At 40.1% G+C, this 16,427-nt stretch overlaps 2 protein-coding genes across 5 annotated transcripts in view; one reads left to right on the top strand and one right to left on the bottom strand.

Annotated features, from left to right (window-relative positions):
* TMEM52B (transmembrane protein 52B) overlaps positions 1 to 14,099 on the bottom strand; it is a 25,957-nt gene extending 11,858 nt beyond the window's left edge. For 2 of the 3 annotated variants that reach the window (XM_015542531.2, XM_042991752.1), the window contains exon 1: positions 13,967 to 14,099. The gene's annotated coding sequence lies outside the window, so the exon portion shown is untranslated. Of the gene's footprint in view, positions 1 to 1,214; positions 1,321 to 13,966 lie in introns of those variants that run through there. The other variant, XM_042991751.1, reaches the window with a different exon arrangement.
* OLR1 (oxidized low density lipoprotein receptor 1) lies at positions 4,479 to 16,427 on the top strand. Of its 2 annotated transcripts, XM_007093314.3 has the most exons (6): positions 4,479 to 5,153; positions 7,645 to 7,746; positions 9,484 to 9,729; positions 13,271 to 13,410; positions 13,716 to 13,831; positions 14,326 to 16,427. In XM_007093314.3, exons 1-6 carry the CDS (start codon positions 5,078 to 5,080, stop codon positions 14,468 to 14,470), a joined length of 825 nt encoding a protein of 274 aa, XP_007093376.1. In that variant the 5' UTR covers positions 4,479 to 5,077; the 3' UTR covers positions 14,471 to 16,427. The 2 variants fall into 2 exon arrangements, 1 of the variants encoding a protein (XP_007093376.1); XR_006219787.1 differs by lacking the exon at positions 14,326 to 16,427 and having other exon boundaries at positions 13,271 to 13,611; positions 13,716 to 13,803.

Raw genomic sequence — 16,427 nt, 5'->3', positions numbered from 1 at the left:
CCACCCAGGCACCCCAGGAATTCATTTCTTTGTGGTTATAGGATTTCTGTAAGCTTGCTTCTTTAAATCTGGCCAAGAGGAGGGAGAGAAACTTTAGCAAAATAAACACTATAACTTATGTAATCACAAATACATAATCATATACATTCTATCACTTTGGCACATCCAAACCATGGATACCACCCACACTGAAGGGGAGAAGATTACACAAGGGCATGAACAACATCAGGGGGCAGGAAATGAGAACTAGTTAAAGTCTGTGAATTTCGTCCAGCTATCTGCCACGAAAGGATTGTAGAAATTATCCCACAGGTTTTGAAACCCAAACGTCCATCAATGGATGAACGGATAAACAAAATGTGGTATATACATACAATGGGATATTATTCAGCCTTAAAGAAAATTCATGGGGCGCCTGGGTTGCTCGGTCAGTAAAGCATCCAACTTCGGCTCAGGTCATGAACTCACAGCTCGTGGGTTCCAGCCCCACGTCGGGCTCTGTGCTGACCGCTCAGAGCCTGGAGCCTGCTTCGGATTCTGTGTCTCCCTCTCTCTCTGGCCCTCCTCTGCTGGTGCTCTGTGTCTCTGTCTCTCAAAAATAAATGAACATTAGAAAAAATAAAAAGAAACTTCTGAGACGTACTACAGCACGGACAGATCGTGAAGCCCTAATATAAGTGAAATAAGCCAGACACAAAAGGACAGATATTGTATGTTTCCACTTATATGAGGTACCTGGAGTAGTCAAGTTCATAGAAAGAGAAAATAGAATGGTGGTTTCCAGGAACCGGGAGAAGGAAGAAATGAGGAGTTATGTTAGTCACGGTCCTCTAGAGAAACAGGACCAATAAGAGGGTGCATATTTATAGAGAAAGATGTATGGTAAGAAACTGACTCATGCAATTATGGAGACCGGCAAGCCCAAATCTGTAATGTGGAGCAGCAGGCTTGAGACCCAAGAGAGCCAAGGTGAAGTTCCAACCCAAAGGCTGGCTGCTGGAGAATATTTTCTTATTTGGAGGAAGATTAGTGTCTTTGTTCTATGCAGGCCTTCAACAGATTGAACGAGGCCATGCACATTAAGGAGGGAAATCTTTACCCCATTGACTAAAATGGGAATCTCATCCAAAAACATTCTCAGGGAAGCTCAGAAAAATGTTTGACCAGATATCTTGGCACCCTGTGGCCCAGACAAGTTGACACATATTACTCACCATCACTGGAGTCACTGTTCGAAGATTACAGAGTTTGGGGCACCTGGGTGGCTCAGTTGGTCAAGGGTTAAGCGTCTGACATGGGCTCTATGATCTCAGGCTCTGTGCTGACAGCTCGGAGCCTGGAGCCTGGATTCTGTGTCTTCCTCTCTCTCTCTCTGCCCTCCCCCACTCACACTCTTCTCTCTTTAAAAAATAAATAAACATTAAAAAATGAAAGAAAAAAGTAAAATTACAGAGTTTCGGGGCACCTGGGTGACTCAGTCGGTTAAGTGTCTGACTTTGGCTCAGGTCATGATCTCATATAGTTTGTGAGTTCGAGCCTCGCATCTGTCAGCACACAGCCTGCTTGGGATTCTCTCTCCTTCTCTCTCTGTTCCTCCCCTGCTCTCACTCTCTCTCTCTCTCTCTCTCTCTCAAAATAAATAAATAAACTTAAACAAAATTTTTTAAAATTAAAAAAATGAAAATTACAGAGTATTAAGTTGGAGAAGAAGAATAGTGAGCTGAGTTCTTGTCTGGCTTCAGGTAGAAAAGAGACGTTTAGTAAATCTCTTACATTTTCTGGGCATTAGCTCCACTTTCTCAAAATAAAGAATGAAGACATATTTTCCTTAAATGCCTTTGTATTTTTAAAATCCAGCTTATGCTGGTGATGTTTTAGTAGCTAAGAATCTCAAGTATTAACTGCCTACTGTTTGCAGAATATTATAACCTATATGGTATTCCAGGGCGATAGGAAAGAATAAGCTTTTCTTAATAGAAGGGGATCCAACTTTACTCATAAAGAGCTTGTAATTTGTTGGAGAGAGGGAATAACTTTAATGGAATGGAAAATCAATAGAGTGCTCTATTAGAGTATATAAAATGAGGGGGTGGGAAACTGATGATGTAGCAGGATTCTTGCACAGAGAATCGTGACACAGAGGCTTTTCTTTCCAGGAAGCAATTTTATTCCTGTGGGCACCCCTCAGTTGGGTTTGCACCCGAAGAACCGAGCCCCGAACACCACGTGGTATAGTTTTTAAAATATATTTTCTACTTCCTTGTCTCCCATAAACGGTAACACACAAATATGTAGTCTGATTAAGTGGTCTTATGTTACAAGATCAAAAGGATGTTGTCATATATAGCCCGGTTGCCTTGAGGTTTTTGTTTTTGTTTTCTTTCCTTAGGAAGGGGACTCTACCACAGTGATGGCAATCCTACCTATAGATATTAAGTGCAGAGGATTTTTTAAGAAAATAAAATGTATTTGAAGGGAGTACAGGATTTGTAGAGCTCATCACCAGGTCCCAGACTGCTTAGGGAGCATCTTATGAGTATTGACCCCAAGCACAATGGATGATTATTTGGTCCTTGGTTTCGTGGGTGGGATGTGAAGGTGAACATCTGAAGTCTGAGAAATCTAGCTCAATCTTAGGCCTCCTTCAAAGAATGTTGTTCTTTCTAGTCCTGGGTGTATCTTTGGGTGTTTTAGCTACATGGACACATATGTCTTTCCAAGACACTTCTTCCTAGGACAATCCATAAAAGGTAACTAGCTCACAAGAAAAATGTGCTATGTCCAGATGCCTGGGTGGCTTAGTTCGTTAAGCGTCCGACTTCCGTCTAGGTCATGATCTCACAGTCTGTGGGTTCGAAGCCCGCATCGGGCTCTGGGCTGACAGCTCAGAGCCTGGAGCCTGCCTCAGATTCTGTGTCTCCCTCTCTCTCTGCCCCTCCCCCCCTCAAAAATAAATAAACATTAAAAAAGGAAAAATGTGCCATGTCAACAAGTATACATCTGTATCTCATCTTAATCCACTAGAATATTGACGGCATACAAAATAATTGAGTCACTGTGGGGAATGATAAAGTGCCCTCTTCCTTGAGATGTAATTTCAGCATTTATTAATTCATTATCAAAAACACTTTCCTGAGATTCTATTTATGCGAAAGTCGCCATGGTGAATTCAGGCAGCAATCTTGCTTTCTGGCACTTACAGTCAAAGGACGTTGGGTAGCACTTGAGTGATAAAGGTAAGTAGCATTGATTTGTTACAAGCTGATTTGACCAGGATATATTTGCTACATGCTGAGTTTTTCTGGTGAACTGTATCACAGAGCAAAACTTTAAGTGACAGATGAACTATGTTCAGTTTGGTGTCAGATACCTGGCACAGAAAAAGGGAAAATAAAAAATCCAGGAAGGAGGAGGGAAAAGGAATCCTAATTAGGCTGTCAATATCAGTGATTTTTCTTCATACTTTCCTAGGTATTTTATTTATGTATGCATATTTTTTCAATGTTCTTTTATGTATCCCCTCCTTTTATTTTTTTTCCCTGGCATAGTTTAAGGCAAATTCCAGATATCCCATCATTCTGCCCATAAATACTTCAGAAAATATCTCTAGTAAATAAGAACTTTTAAAAAAGCATGTAGAGGCGTCTGGTTGGCTCAGTCAGTTGAGCGTCCGACTTCAGTTCAGGTCATGATCTCATGAGTTCAAGCCCTGCGTCAGGCTCGCGACTGTCATCTCAGAGCCCACTTCGATCCTCTGTCCCCCTCTCTCTTTGCCCCTCCCTCATTCATGCTCTCTCTCTCTCAAAAATGAAAAATGTTTTTAAAAGTATGCATAACTGCAGTAAGACATTTCTTCTCTGGTTAGGAGGTTGTAAAGAAAAAATAGGTGAGAATTCTATCAATGAATTCATATAGTCATCCTTACAGCGAGATCAATGAAGAGTCTTGTGACTCCAATTATGTGTAAAATGTATTCTTTTCTGGGTAATTCAACTATGCTAAATATTACTACTACTAATATTATAACTATAATTTATTGAGTTCTTATGTTTGAAGTACAGTACTTAGCATTTTCAGCCAATATTTCACATGAATCCTTATAGCAACATTATCAACATTATCCAGTGGACATTCCAATGTCCCAATTTATAGACAAAGACATAGATCCAGGGGCTCCTGGTTGGCTGAGTCACTTAAGTGTCTGACTTCGGCTCAGATCAAGATCTCATGGTTCAAGAGTTCAAGCCCCGCCTCGGGCTCTGTGCTGACAGCTCAGAGCCTGGAGCCGGATTCAGATTCTGTGTCTCCCTCTCTCTCTGCCCTTCCCTGGCTCACACTCTGCCTGTCTCTCTCTCCTTTGGAAAAAAAATAAATAAACATTAAAAAGAAGAAGAAAAAAGACAATTCTCTAAAAAACAAAAAAAAACAAAAACAAAAAAAAAAACCACGTAGGTTCAGAATGTTAAGTAATTCTCCAAGATTATAGATCAAGGGCTTAGCAAAGGAAAGATTTGAAACTAGCTCCCTCTGGCTCCAGTGTTCTCACTGGTGCGATGTTACACTGCCACTGTATGAAATAGTGCTTCGAATTAAGTTCTAAAATTATCATGGTCATCATGGCTAGAGATGAATCCTGTGATTACCTCAAAAATTTCTGATCTATTGCTGATTGAAACAGTCAGGATTAAAAGAGATTTATGAAAGTTACAATATAGAGAAAGTCTGCTACAGTGAAATAAACAAATAGGGACACTGGAATTATGGACAGAGGAAACTGGCTCTCCTCTAATGCTCACGGAAAATACAGTTTTCCCTTTCATAAATTACCTAGTGAAACATCCTGAAATACTTAGCAGAATCACCACTTTCCCCACTTGCAATAGACATAACCCAAGAATTTGCGTCAGCCGACTTCCCAGTGTGAAGCAAAGCCTCTTCTTCCTCCTACCAATGATTGAGTCATTCTTCAATTAGATAGTAGTAGCTATTTAAGCACTCCAGCAGGAGCTCACCAATTTTTACTTTATGCAGAAGTCCTTGACTGCTTCACTCTCTCATTCTTGGAGTGAATTTGGAAATGATTTTTGATGACCTTAAGAGTACGACTATGAAAGATCAACCCGACCAGAAGCCAAATGGAGAGAAAGCTAAAGGTACTAGGGGTGGGTGAATGTACATAGGGACAGAATCCCAGGATTAGCTCAACATGTAAAGGAACTGAATAGAGGATTAGACAGCTTAAACACCAGAGTGTGGAAAAACAGTGTAGAATTAGTAACACTTACTTAAAAGAAAGAAAAATTAGATGTGAATGAACTAACTTGCTTTGAATGATGATGTAGCAGATACTAATAATTTTTATGGAACATTTATCATAGGCTGTGTTCTCTGATATCCTCTCTACGTGCATTACTTCTCTGAATCTTTACATCTTGAAATTAGGACTATTGTAATCCCCCTTTTACAGAGGACTAATTGGGGATCAGGGGAATTAACAAAACCACTCATCTTCAGGCAGCTAGAAGAATTGTATCACAACCTCCCCTTTATCAAGAATCCAATCCATCAGAAGGTTAAGGAAATGTTGAATTCACCCAGTGTATACAATGATACTTTTTATAATAAGTCTTCTTGAGCATTGCAAAAACAGGATATCTTTTTATGAATTATCCAAAGCAGATGAAATGGTATTCAGTATAGTTGAGCGCAAATCACGTCTTACTGTGTACCACTGCCTTGAAAATTGTAATTTTTTGATATATACGGTAAGTTAAACTCCTTAAATGTAAATTAATTCATAATCCCAATTCCACAGACAGTCTGAGTAAACTGCCTTTTATCTTATACCCATTCCCAGAGAAAGGAATAAAATACAAATAGGGGAAGTTGTATTTGTACAATACAAGTGTTGTCAGGAATTTGGATAAAGACATTCCAAGTCATGTTCCCATAAACAAGATAGAAATTTCCCTCAACAGGGAAAATAAGTTTGAACATGGAATGATTGAATGTTTGAGTTGCTGAACTTAACCTGGTATGAAAACAGTGCTGTCATTTACAGGTAAACCTACAAGTCAACAATAGTCATTTGTTCATTCATTCATTCATTCATTCACTCATTCTTCATGTAGTAAATAGGCCTGAATTTTATTACCATTATGAAGCTAAATCTTCTCTCAGAACCTGATTAGATCAATCACCTACTACAAAGAATCCAATTGCTTTCTGATCAGAAAATCACTACCGGGAGCCGAGATTGGGTTAATGGTCTCTACCTACCCAGGAAATGGGACAAAGGGTGACCTGTAGAAAATGGGAGTATGTGCCTTCCCCACACAGGTGTGGATCCTGTGATTTCTTCTAAAAATTTGGGAGTTTCATCGCTCAAGAGTGGTAGACATATTTGGTCTTCTATAGTATAGAATGAATACGGACCAAAGGGAAATATTGGTTGAAAGATTTACACAGATATCTACCCCCAAGCTAGGATTAGGCAATTATTTGCAAGAGACACAACTATCTCCTACTTCTCTGCCAATTTGCCATATACACTCTAGGAGCTTAACAACTTTTGAACCAGTGAATGAACTGTATTTCTTCCTGTTACAATTTCTATTGTGTCTGTCTCATCTCTAAAGTCTAACAGAAGTGCTTTTGACATAATGAGAACTCTGTGAATATATTCGACCATTAATTGATTTGGATCATTGCACATTCACACTGGAAATTTGTGATGCAGTGTTCTATGCTGCATAGCGGCTAACAGATTAAAGGCCTATGTTTGGATCTTAACATCTGTGTGATCTTGTACAATTCACTGAATTGTACAGTGCCTTATTTGTGTATTGTACAGGGTGAGAAGTCCAGATGCGTTATGTGAGATATTTTCCTGCTGAACCAAAATATCTGTGCTTTTTTTAGTGATGGAACACATAATTAGGCATTCATATACCTGGGAGCTACATGATTTATTTTTATCTATAATAATGATGAACTTTCCTCTTGTAACTACAGGGCCACAGCTGGTGTGAGTATAGGACATGACATTAATATGAGTCAGGGTAGTATTGAAGTTTCATTCCTATTTTTGTTTGGTCAATACCTCAGTTCCAAGATGTAATTTCAGTAGAATAAAAATTGAAAGCACAAAAACAATTCTTTGAGGCAGTCTGTTGATTAACTGACTAAAGCTTATTTGCTTGGTATCTGACCTTCTTTTATGGTATGCTACTTATAAAACACACTGTATGTGAGGTGTGTGTGTGTGTGTGTGTGTGTGTACATGCGCACACACGATCTATATTAAAAATATAAAGTTGATCGAACAAAGTTGGACTGAGGGTTTCTTGGAAAGTCATTGTAGGGAGAATAGATGAGTATAAGCTTTAGAATCGGATACCTAACATCACATACCTGGTGTTGAATCCTGGCTCTTAAACAGCGTCAAATGTGTGACCATGGGTAAATTACTTATATTATCTGTATTTTTCATCTATAAATATGGGTAATGAACTATTGGCAGAGCCCTTGGGAGGACTAGAGGTAAGGAGTGCAAAGTACCAGGTACAGACTGTTTGCAAAGAATTGCTTGACGTCTTGCTTCCATCGTTTATGTCCTTCTGATTCAATCCTCTATCATTCTAGGTCTTTATTTTCTTTCTTCTCGGTGGTGGTGCCCTGCTGCTGTGCTTCTAGGGGTCCTTTGCTTGGGATTACTGGTGACTCTTATCATGCTGATAATGCAAGGTAAGTACTAGCACAGGGAAGTGATGGAGGACAAAGTGAGAACTTGCAAACGTGGTTAATTCATTGGTTTCATAACAACTACAAACATCCTTGATTTGGATGCGTTTTAGGCAAACTGTTTTTAGAATAAGCTGGAAGATGAGTAAGTGTATTGTGCTTATCCCTCAAGTTGACTGGGACGTGGAATGAAGATTATGAATGGTGGGTTTTTGTTTTGTTTTGTTTTTATAACTTCATGGGTAAAGTCTGTTTAAATCCTGGAATGATGAGAAAGAAAATAATTGGAAGCAATTAAGCCACGAGATCCCCTAAGAGACCCAGAAGGAAAAGAAATGTCATACAGTTCACACTGAGTTTTAATAGAGGTGATTAAATACCAATTTAAAGTTAAGAATCAGAGGGGCATCTGGGTGGCTCAGTCAGTTACGCATCTGTCTCTTGATTTCGGCTCAGGTCATGATCTCATGATTGGTTTGTGAGTTTGAACTCTGCATCGGCTTCGTGATTCATTCTCTCTCTCTCTCTCTCTCTCTCTCTCTCTCTCTCTCTCAAAAATAAATAAATAAGGTTAAAAAAATAAATTTAAGAATCAGAAACACCCTCTTAATAAATGAAACACTTAAAATAAATGTAATTCGTATTTATAATATGGCCATTCAGAAAAGAAGATGTTGACAGGAAAAGAAGGGACAAGAAGAATGAGAATGCCCAAGAAGGAAAAATGGTACAGATCACCTGCCTTATCTGCCTGTGTATTTAAGTTGTAGATCTAGGTTATTTCATCTATCTAGAATCTAGATCATTACAGCCTTTAAGTGCTATTTGTCTCTCAGTTGTTGGTTAAGATCACAAACTATTTTTTTCGATCTGTTAACACTTAAGGCCTTCCCTAATGACTAGAAGAAGTGCCCTTGACTCAGTGGTGGTGACTGGATGAGTCTTCCTGTGAGAAGAATCACTTTACAACAGAGTCAGATCTGGCCTTCAAGCCAAGGGGTCTGTTTTGTACTGAACCATCAAGCTTCCAGAACTGAGACATTTGACCCTTAATATTAGTTGCCTGTTAGACTTCACAAACTTTATGCTCTCCTCACCCTTCCTAAAATGTGCTGAAGAAAAGGCAAAAAAAAAAAAAAAATCCTAAGAAAAAATGTTTGAAACTGTTTTGACATAGCAACTTAAAATCTGTGTCTCCAATAAAAGGGTGTCACAGTTTTTAAATAAAATTAGGAAGTTCAAAAGGGTAGTGAGTTAGCAGAAGAATAAAGAAACAAACAGAGTAGATCATTAATGACAATTGCTCTTGATAATGTGTCTGGTTAGCATCTATTTCAGACTGTATTTTATTTATGTCACTGATATACCACTTATCTTATGATTGCTTTTAAACTTTTAAACTTGTGTATTTAAGTTGTAGATCTGGGTTATTTCATCTATCTAGAATCTAGATCATTACAGCCTTTAAACTTGTCGGTAACCATCAATAATAAGTAAAATCCTATTTTGTTTTGTTTGATCAAAAGTGCTTGTGATAGTTCCTGATATTTAGACAAAATGCTGCAGAAATACCTAATAACTTTTTAATCCATAATTTCTGAGTAAATTTGGGTCATTTTCCAGCAGTTTCTCTGCTGTCAAAATAGATCATTTGATTTGATTCTTTGGTTTCCTCAAAATCCAGTGGAGGGATTTTTACTGGAGATTGGTAATGGAGTTCTTATTTCAGCTCTGATTTAGTATCACAGGTGTCTGGTCTCCTAAAGCAACATCAAGCAAACCTTACCCACCAGGAAATTATACTGGAGGGACAGATTTTAGCACAGCGGCAGGCAGAAAAAGCTTCCCAGGAGTCAGAAAAGGAACTCAAGGAGATGATAAAAAACCTTACACAGAAGCTGGATGAAAAATCAAAGAAACAGATGGAACTTCATCACCAGAACCTGAATCTCCAAGAAGCTTTGAGGAAAGCAGCAAACTTTTCAGGTATGGAGGGGGGAGAGGGATCTCTTCTTTACTTAAAAAAAAATTTTTTTTTTAAGTATTTATTTTTGGGAAAGCGCAAGCAGGGGAGGGGCAGAGAGAGGGTTAGAGGATCTGAAGCCGACTCTGTGCTGACAGGCTGCAACAGTGAGCCCACTGTGGGGCTCCCGCTCAGGAACCCAGGAGATCATGACCTGAGCCCAAGTCAGGTGCTCAACCGATTGAGCCACCTAGGTGCCCCGAACTCTTCTCAATTTTTAAAATTCTAGTTTTGAGACTTCTCTGGAAGAATGCTCCCACCCCTACCCTTTGCCACAGATTCTTACTTCTTTCCATTCTAATGTATCTTAATCATTGATTTCTTTTCCTATGGGGTTTCCTTTGTCCCTGGGTAGCTCTACATTAACTTTATGCTATAACACTATTTCTTAAAATATGCTACATCTGTTTAAATTAAATCATCGGAGGCAGGCTGACCTGAAGTGTTGGGTAGGTACTTTAGATAAGAAAAAAAAAAAAAAATACGAAGGGCCCAGAAAGTCAGTTTATCTGAGAAGAATTGATTTAATCTCAGAATCTAGGAGGCAGGTGGAAACAGCATCTATAAGAAGGGGATGATGATGTGAATTCTGCTGTTATTACAGAGTTATCTGTGTCATTTAGTCTTTCTACAACACGCAATTAAATCAGGCATATGCTTTTCATCATAGGGAGATTTAAGGGACGTGAGACGGAGATCCTTTCAGAGATGCATTGCTTCCTTGAAGGTGTATGAAGGAGTGCCCTATTCTCAGCATTAGTAACTAACTGCCACTAATAAACAAAGATTTCTCCAGTTTCTTGCTTGCACATGTCCGTGGATCTCAACGATGTAATTTATTTGAAAAAGGATTATGTGATAACAGTTCGCAAATACCCACAGATCGCTTTGGTTTAAGGATGAGAAAAATTGATAGCCAGATGAGTTAAATGATAATAATGATACACAGTTTTTTATAAAGTTTTGGAGTTAATAAAGCCCTTCAATATGTAGAGGGTTATTTAACTTTCCAAAAGAAGAGAGATTTTTAGATAAATTGATCTTTAGCAAGTGTCAGACATGTTATCTCATCTTTTTGTTTTTTTAAGTAATTTTTTAAAGTTTATTTTCATTTGAGAGAGAGCTAGAGAGCAAGCAGAGGAGGAACAGAGAGAGAGGGAGACAGAATCCCAAGCCCAATGCGGGGCTCGAACCCACGAACCGTGAGATCATGACCTGAGCTGAAGTCGAGTCAGACGTTTAACCATCCGAGCCACCCAGGCGCCCCTCAACTCTTTATTGAAAAGGGAGCTATCGAGGAAACGAAAGACTACATCATCTCTAATAAGGTGTAAGGAAGGAGACTAATATATCAAGGACAGGAATGTTTACATAAGCAGACATAGCCACATACCAACCAAATGATTTATTCCCCAGGTGGGGCTGTGAAACCATTTTTTTTAATCAGTTGTGTGAGATTAAATCTACATCACGGCCATCCGGAACCATCTCCCAGAGATTCCAGGCATGGGCAACCAATCAAAAATAATAAGCAATGTGTTTTTCACTGGTAGATAGCCCAGGTAAAACATTCCATTCCTTGACCGCGTCAGATAAAGGCCAATTAGTAGAGATGGCAGATAAAGTACCGCTTTTCACCAAGCAGAAGATTCTCAAAAACATTAATAGTAAAATACCACATGCAAACAACCAACCAGCTTTCTCAAGTTTGAGACAAGTTTTGAGTACGAAATTAGCGGTGGCTGTCAACCTTTGGTGTGCAACATTGTCACTCCAGTAGCTCTTAAGAAATGGCCATTTCCACGTTTACCCCAAGATTCTGTATCAAAATGTCTCGAAGGGCAACAAGAAATATTTCTTCAATTGATTCAAACTCAGGAGTTTGAGAGGTAGTGCCATGTAGCGATTCAACACGTGGTTCCTCGAGGGACCTGCCAAGTTTCCCATTCCCATACATTCCCATTTCCTCCGTGTGCCCAACGAAGAACAGGAATGAAACCTATTTGGCCATGTTGTCATGAGGATGAAACGAGTTAACATGTGGAAAGAACTGCCAACATTTTGGGGCCCATAGTGATATTCCTTTGTTAAATAAAACAAAAAGCTTTTTTTAATTAAACGAGGGGTGCTTGGCTGGCTCAGGTGGTGGAGCGTGTGACTCTTGACCTTGGAGTTGTGAGCTGAAGTCCCACCTTGGAGGTAGGATTTACTTTAAAAAAAATAAAAGAAATACAGGTGGTTCGAATGCCACATATGGCTATGTATTGAACAGCACGTGTCTAGAAACAGGAAGCTCAGTAATTTTTTTCACGTTTATTTATTTTGAGGGAGAGAATGCACAGGCACCCCGTGTGCGAAGAGTTGGGGGAGGGGAAGAGAGAGAGGGAAAGAAAGAATCCCGAGCAGGCTCCATGCTGAACATGGAGGGGCTCAATCACACAAAGGTGAGATCATGACTGTGAGATCATGACCTAAGCCGAAATCAGTCGGACGCTTAACTGACTGATGCTCCCAGTAAGCACAGTATTGAAGCCTAAATTCATTATTTGAAAAACCGAAGTTTTTAAATACATAAGCATACTTTTTTTTAATAAAGATTTTATTTCTAGATTATCTCTACGATCAGCCTGGGGTTCAAACCCACAACCCTGAGATCAGGAGTTATGCCTTCCACCAACTGAGCCAGCGTGGTGCCCCCAGTGTATCTTTTTAATAGCAGAATTGCTGTTATGTATCCATTCCCCAAACTTTTACTTCCATTACTCCAAACAGAACTTTAAAAAATAGATCAGAGGGGCACCTGGGTGGCTCAGTCGGTTGGGAGACCGACTTCGGCTCAGGTCATAATCTCACGGTCCGTGAGTTCAAGCCCCGCGTCAGGCTCTGTGCTGACAGCTCAGAGACTGGAGCCTGCTTTGGGTTCTGTGTCTCCCTCTCTCTCTGCCCCTCCCCTGTTCATGCTCTGTCTCTCTCTGTCTCAAAAATAAATAAACGTAAAAAAAAAAAATTAAAAAAAAATAGATCAGATTCTCAAGTTACATGTCAGCTCAATTTTGCTTTTCGACAGCCTTGCTTTTAATTTAGTGTACTAAAATCAGAATACTTTAAGAGAAATAAAGACTCTGAGTCTCTTGAGGGATTTGCAGAGTCTGGGTATAATTCAAATTAAGAAGAGATGATAGGTGGTGTGCCTGGATGGCTCAGTTGGTTAAGCATCCAACTCTTGATTTCGGCTCAGATCATGATTTCGTGGTTTGTGAGTTCGAGCCCTGTGTCAGGCTCTGTGCTGACAGTGCGCAACCTGCATGAGATTCTCTCTCTCTGTCTCTCTCTGCCTCCCCTCCCTCTCTCTCTCAAAAGAAATAAGTAAAACTTAAGAGAAGAAGAAGAAGAGGAGGAGGAAATGATATACATGTGACTGTCCTGAGGGAAGACTTGATTTAAGAATTGTAGACATATTTTTACTCAGGCATCACTCACTGATTAGATGTGCTATCTTCCTAGCTCCTTGTCCCCAAGACTGGATCTGGCATGAAGCAAACTGTTACCTATACTCCTCTGGCCCATTTAATTGGGAAAAAAGCCAGAACCATTGCTTGTCTTTGGATGCCCACATGCTGAAAATTAACAGCACAGATGATCTGGTGAGTTTTTATGGTTGTATGTTGGGCTGGAGTATTGCCTCATGGGAAACAAACCTGGTTTACACCCTTGGGGGAGGAGCACTTGTTTGAGTATCAGAATACTTATTTTCTGGCCTCATCTGGCCACTAAGTACACACATGACCCGGGATAGAGATGTTACATAGTATCTTCAGCTTCCCAAACATTCCTGTAAAACTACAGTAAGGACGTCAAAGATCTCTTTTGGTTCTGCAGTTTTGTGACTCTAATCTAAAACGACCACACTGACTTTATCATCAATTTCGATCACTATCACTCCCCACAGGAATTCATCCAGCGAGCAAGCGCCCATTCCAGTTTCCCGTTCTGGATGGGGTTGTCTCTGAGGAAGCCGAGCAGCTCATGGCTCTGGGAGGATGGCTCTCCTTTGATGCCCCACTTGTAAGTTTCCTGTTCTTTGCTGACCCTGTGAGTGAAGCGGCTTCCACATTCCATACACTGTCTTCTTCTTGCCAGGGAGAAGCTGGGGGGATTTCTGAACCCCTCCTTCCCCACCTCTGCCAGACAGAGACTTACCCATTTAATCATTCCGACCTTCTCTTGAGTTTTCCTTCCCGCATTTTGCTTCAAGACAAGGTTAGGGGCACCTGGGTGGCTGAGCTGGTTACGCATCCGACTCTTGATCTCAGTTCAGGTAGTGAGTTCAAGCCCCGCATTGGGTTCCGTGCTGACAGTGTAAAGCCTGTTTGGCGTTCTCTCTCTCTCTCTCTCTCTCTCTCTCTCTCTCTCTCTCTCTCTTTCTCTCCACCCATTCCCCACTCCTGCTCGCTCTCACTCTCTTTCAAAATAAATAAATTAAAAAAAAAAAAAGTTAAATTTATGACCACAAGGTGGCAGTAAATCTACTTTTTTTGTTCTTTCTTCCCGATCTGCAGTTTTCGATTCCAGGGATCTCTTTCCCAGAGGTATCCTTCAGGCACTTGTGCCTATATACAAAGGGGAGCTGTTTTTGCTGACAACTGCATTTTAACTGCATTTACTATATGTCAGAAGAAGGCGAATCTAGTGAGAGCACGGTGAATTTGAAGGCTCTGGAAGCAAAGGAGAAGAATTTTCTTCTGGAATTGAAGCTGTACTTTATCATTTAGGCGTGAACCGAGAGAGCCCTGCGAACTGCCTGTTATTAGCTGACTGCAGAATTCCTTAGGAGAGACTAGGTCTGCAGATGCCTGGCTGGAGACATCCAAAATGTTGATTCTGTGTCTCTTTCTATTTTTCGCCTGGTTTCCCCAATCCCCTGCCAGCCTTCAAACCTTCTCCCCTTTTTATGTTTTAAAGTTTTACTCCTCTTCAAGTCTTGGCAGCCCTCTGTACTCAGTCCTCTACCTCAGTGCCATCTGCCCCCTCACCCTCCTAAACCGCATAGAAAATGGAAAATGGAGAACTTGACCCCCTGCAAGCAGAAGGCGAAAAAGGGGAAATCTGCATGGGAACAGAGCCGGTGAAGAAACAGAAAAGAGGAAAAGCCCATAATGGAATCAAGGAACTTGAGTTCTCGACCTTAAAAGCTGCCACTTGTTCGTCTTTTAAGTTGCGATCTGTCTTCACACTCCACCACTTACGCACGTGCACACCCAAAACACACACACACACACACACACACACACACACACACACCCAACACACACACACACACACACACACACACCCAGAACATCACATTTTGGTGTGATTGAGATGTTCCGGGAGGTAACTATAAATAGAATCATCTTTTCAGTGAACCAAATACAATTCCTTATTGGTCTCTGAATCTGTTCTGACTTCTTCATCCTTTCTCTATCAAAGGACAGCTTAATATAGCTTTACTCCTTCAGGAGAGTATTTGTTAGAATCATGGTGCTGGGGGCAAAAATAGTTTTTGTGTTTTTTTTTCTCCCTAAAGTACACACCATTTGTAGATGACCTCTTCTCAACTCTGTTATGCTGTGCTAATGTGGAAACATACCAGGCCAACCAGTGAAGACACTCAGTTAAGGAGCAAACTGAGCCAGCCGCGGAAACATTGCTGAACAGAAACAGACGGAATTTGAAGTATTCCTTCTATTTTCAGTGTTTCTAGTCCCCGGCTACCTCCCCTCCCAGGTTTTCCTACTTTAAAGGAAGCCTTTCCATTTCGTTGCACAGAATGTAGCACCAACTGTATCCAAAAAAGAAAAGCTGGACCATTCCTAGGAAGACAGATACTCATCTGCCTTGTTGTTTGCATCAATTTTTCCCCCTTTTAAAATATTCAATGTGATTCCCTTGCATGAGTATACCCCAATTTGTGGATAAATTACCTGTTGATGATCTTTTGAGTTGTTTTCGGTGTTTGTCTATCACAAAATAAGGTGCTATAAACATTTGTGTACAAGCCTTTGTATGCACATAGCATTTCTCTTCTCTTGAGTAAATGCGTAAGAGTTTAATGTCAGAACCATTCAGTAGGTGTATGTTCAGCTAGCTGAGAAATTGCCAAATGTTTCGCCCCAAACTTGTACCATTTGGTATTCCCACCAGCAGTGTATGAATGTTCCAATTCCACCTCATCCTTGCTGATGCTTGGTATGGTCAGTCTTGCCACTTTACCCATTCTGATAGGCGTATGGTTGTATATTACTCTGGTTTAATTTGCATTTCCTAAATGAAAAATAATCTTGAGATCTTTTTATTTACTTATTGCGCTTATTTACTGTCTACATACTTTCTTTGATAAAGCGCTGTACCGATCTTCTGAGAAGTTTTGAGTTCTTTGTTTTTATACTGTTACATTTCGAGAGCCCTTTGTACATGCTGGGTAAAAGTCCTTTATCAGATGTCGTTTTGGTGATTTTTTTTTCAGTTTATGACTTCTCAGTCTCTGGAAAAGCAGAAAATTTTAATTTTTGATGAAGTCCATTTTCACGTTTCTACTGCTGTCTCTAAGAACTTGTTGCCAAACTCAAGGTCACAAAACTTTCTGCTGTTTTCTTCTAGACATTTTATAGTTTCAGGCTTT

The sequence above is a fragment of the Panthera tigris genome, chromosome B4 (assembly GCF_018350195.1).
Source record: "Panthera tigris isolate Pti1 chromosome B4, P.tigris_Pti1_mat1.1, whole genome shotgun sequence".
NCBI lineage: Eukaryota > Metazoa > Chordata > Mammalia > Carnivora > Felidae > Panthera > Panthera tigris.
Note: the sequence above shows the minus strand (reverse complement) of the source record. Positions and strands in the feature narration are given on the sequence as shown.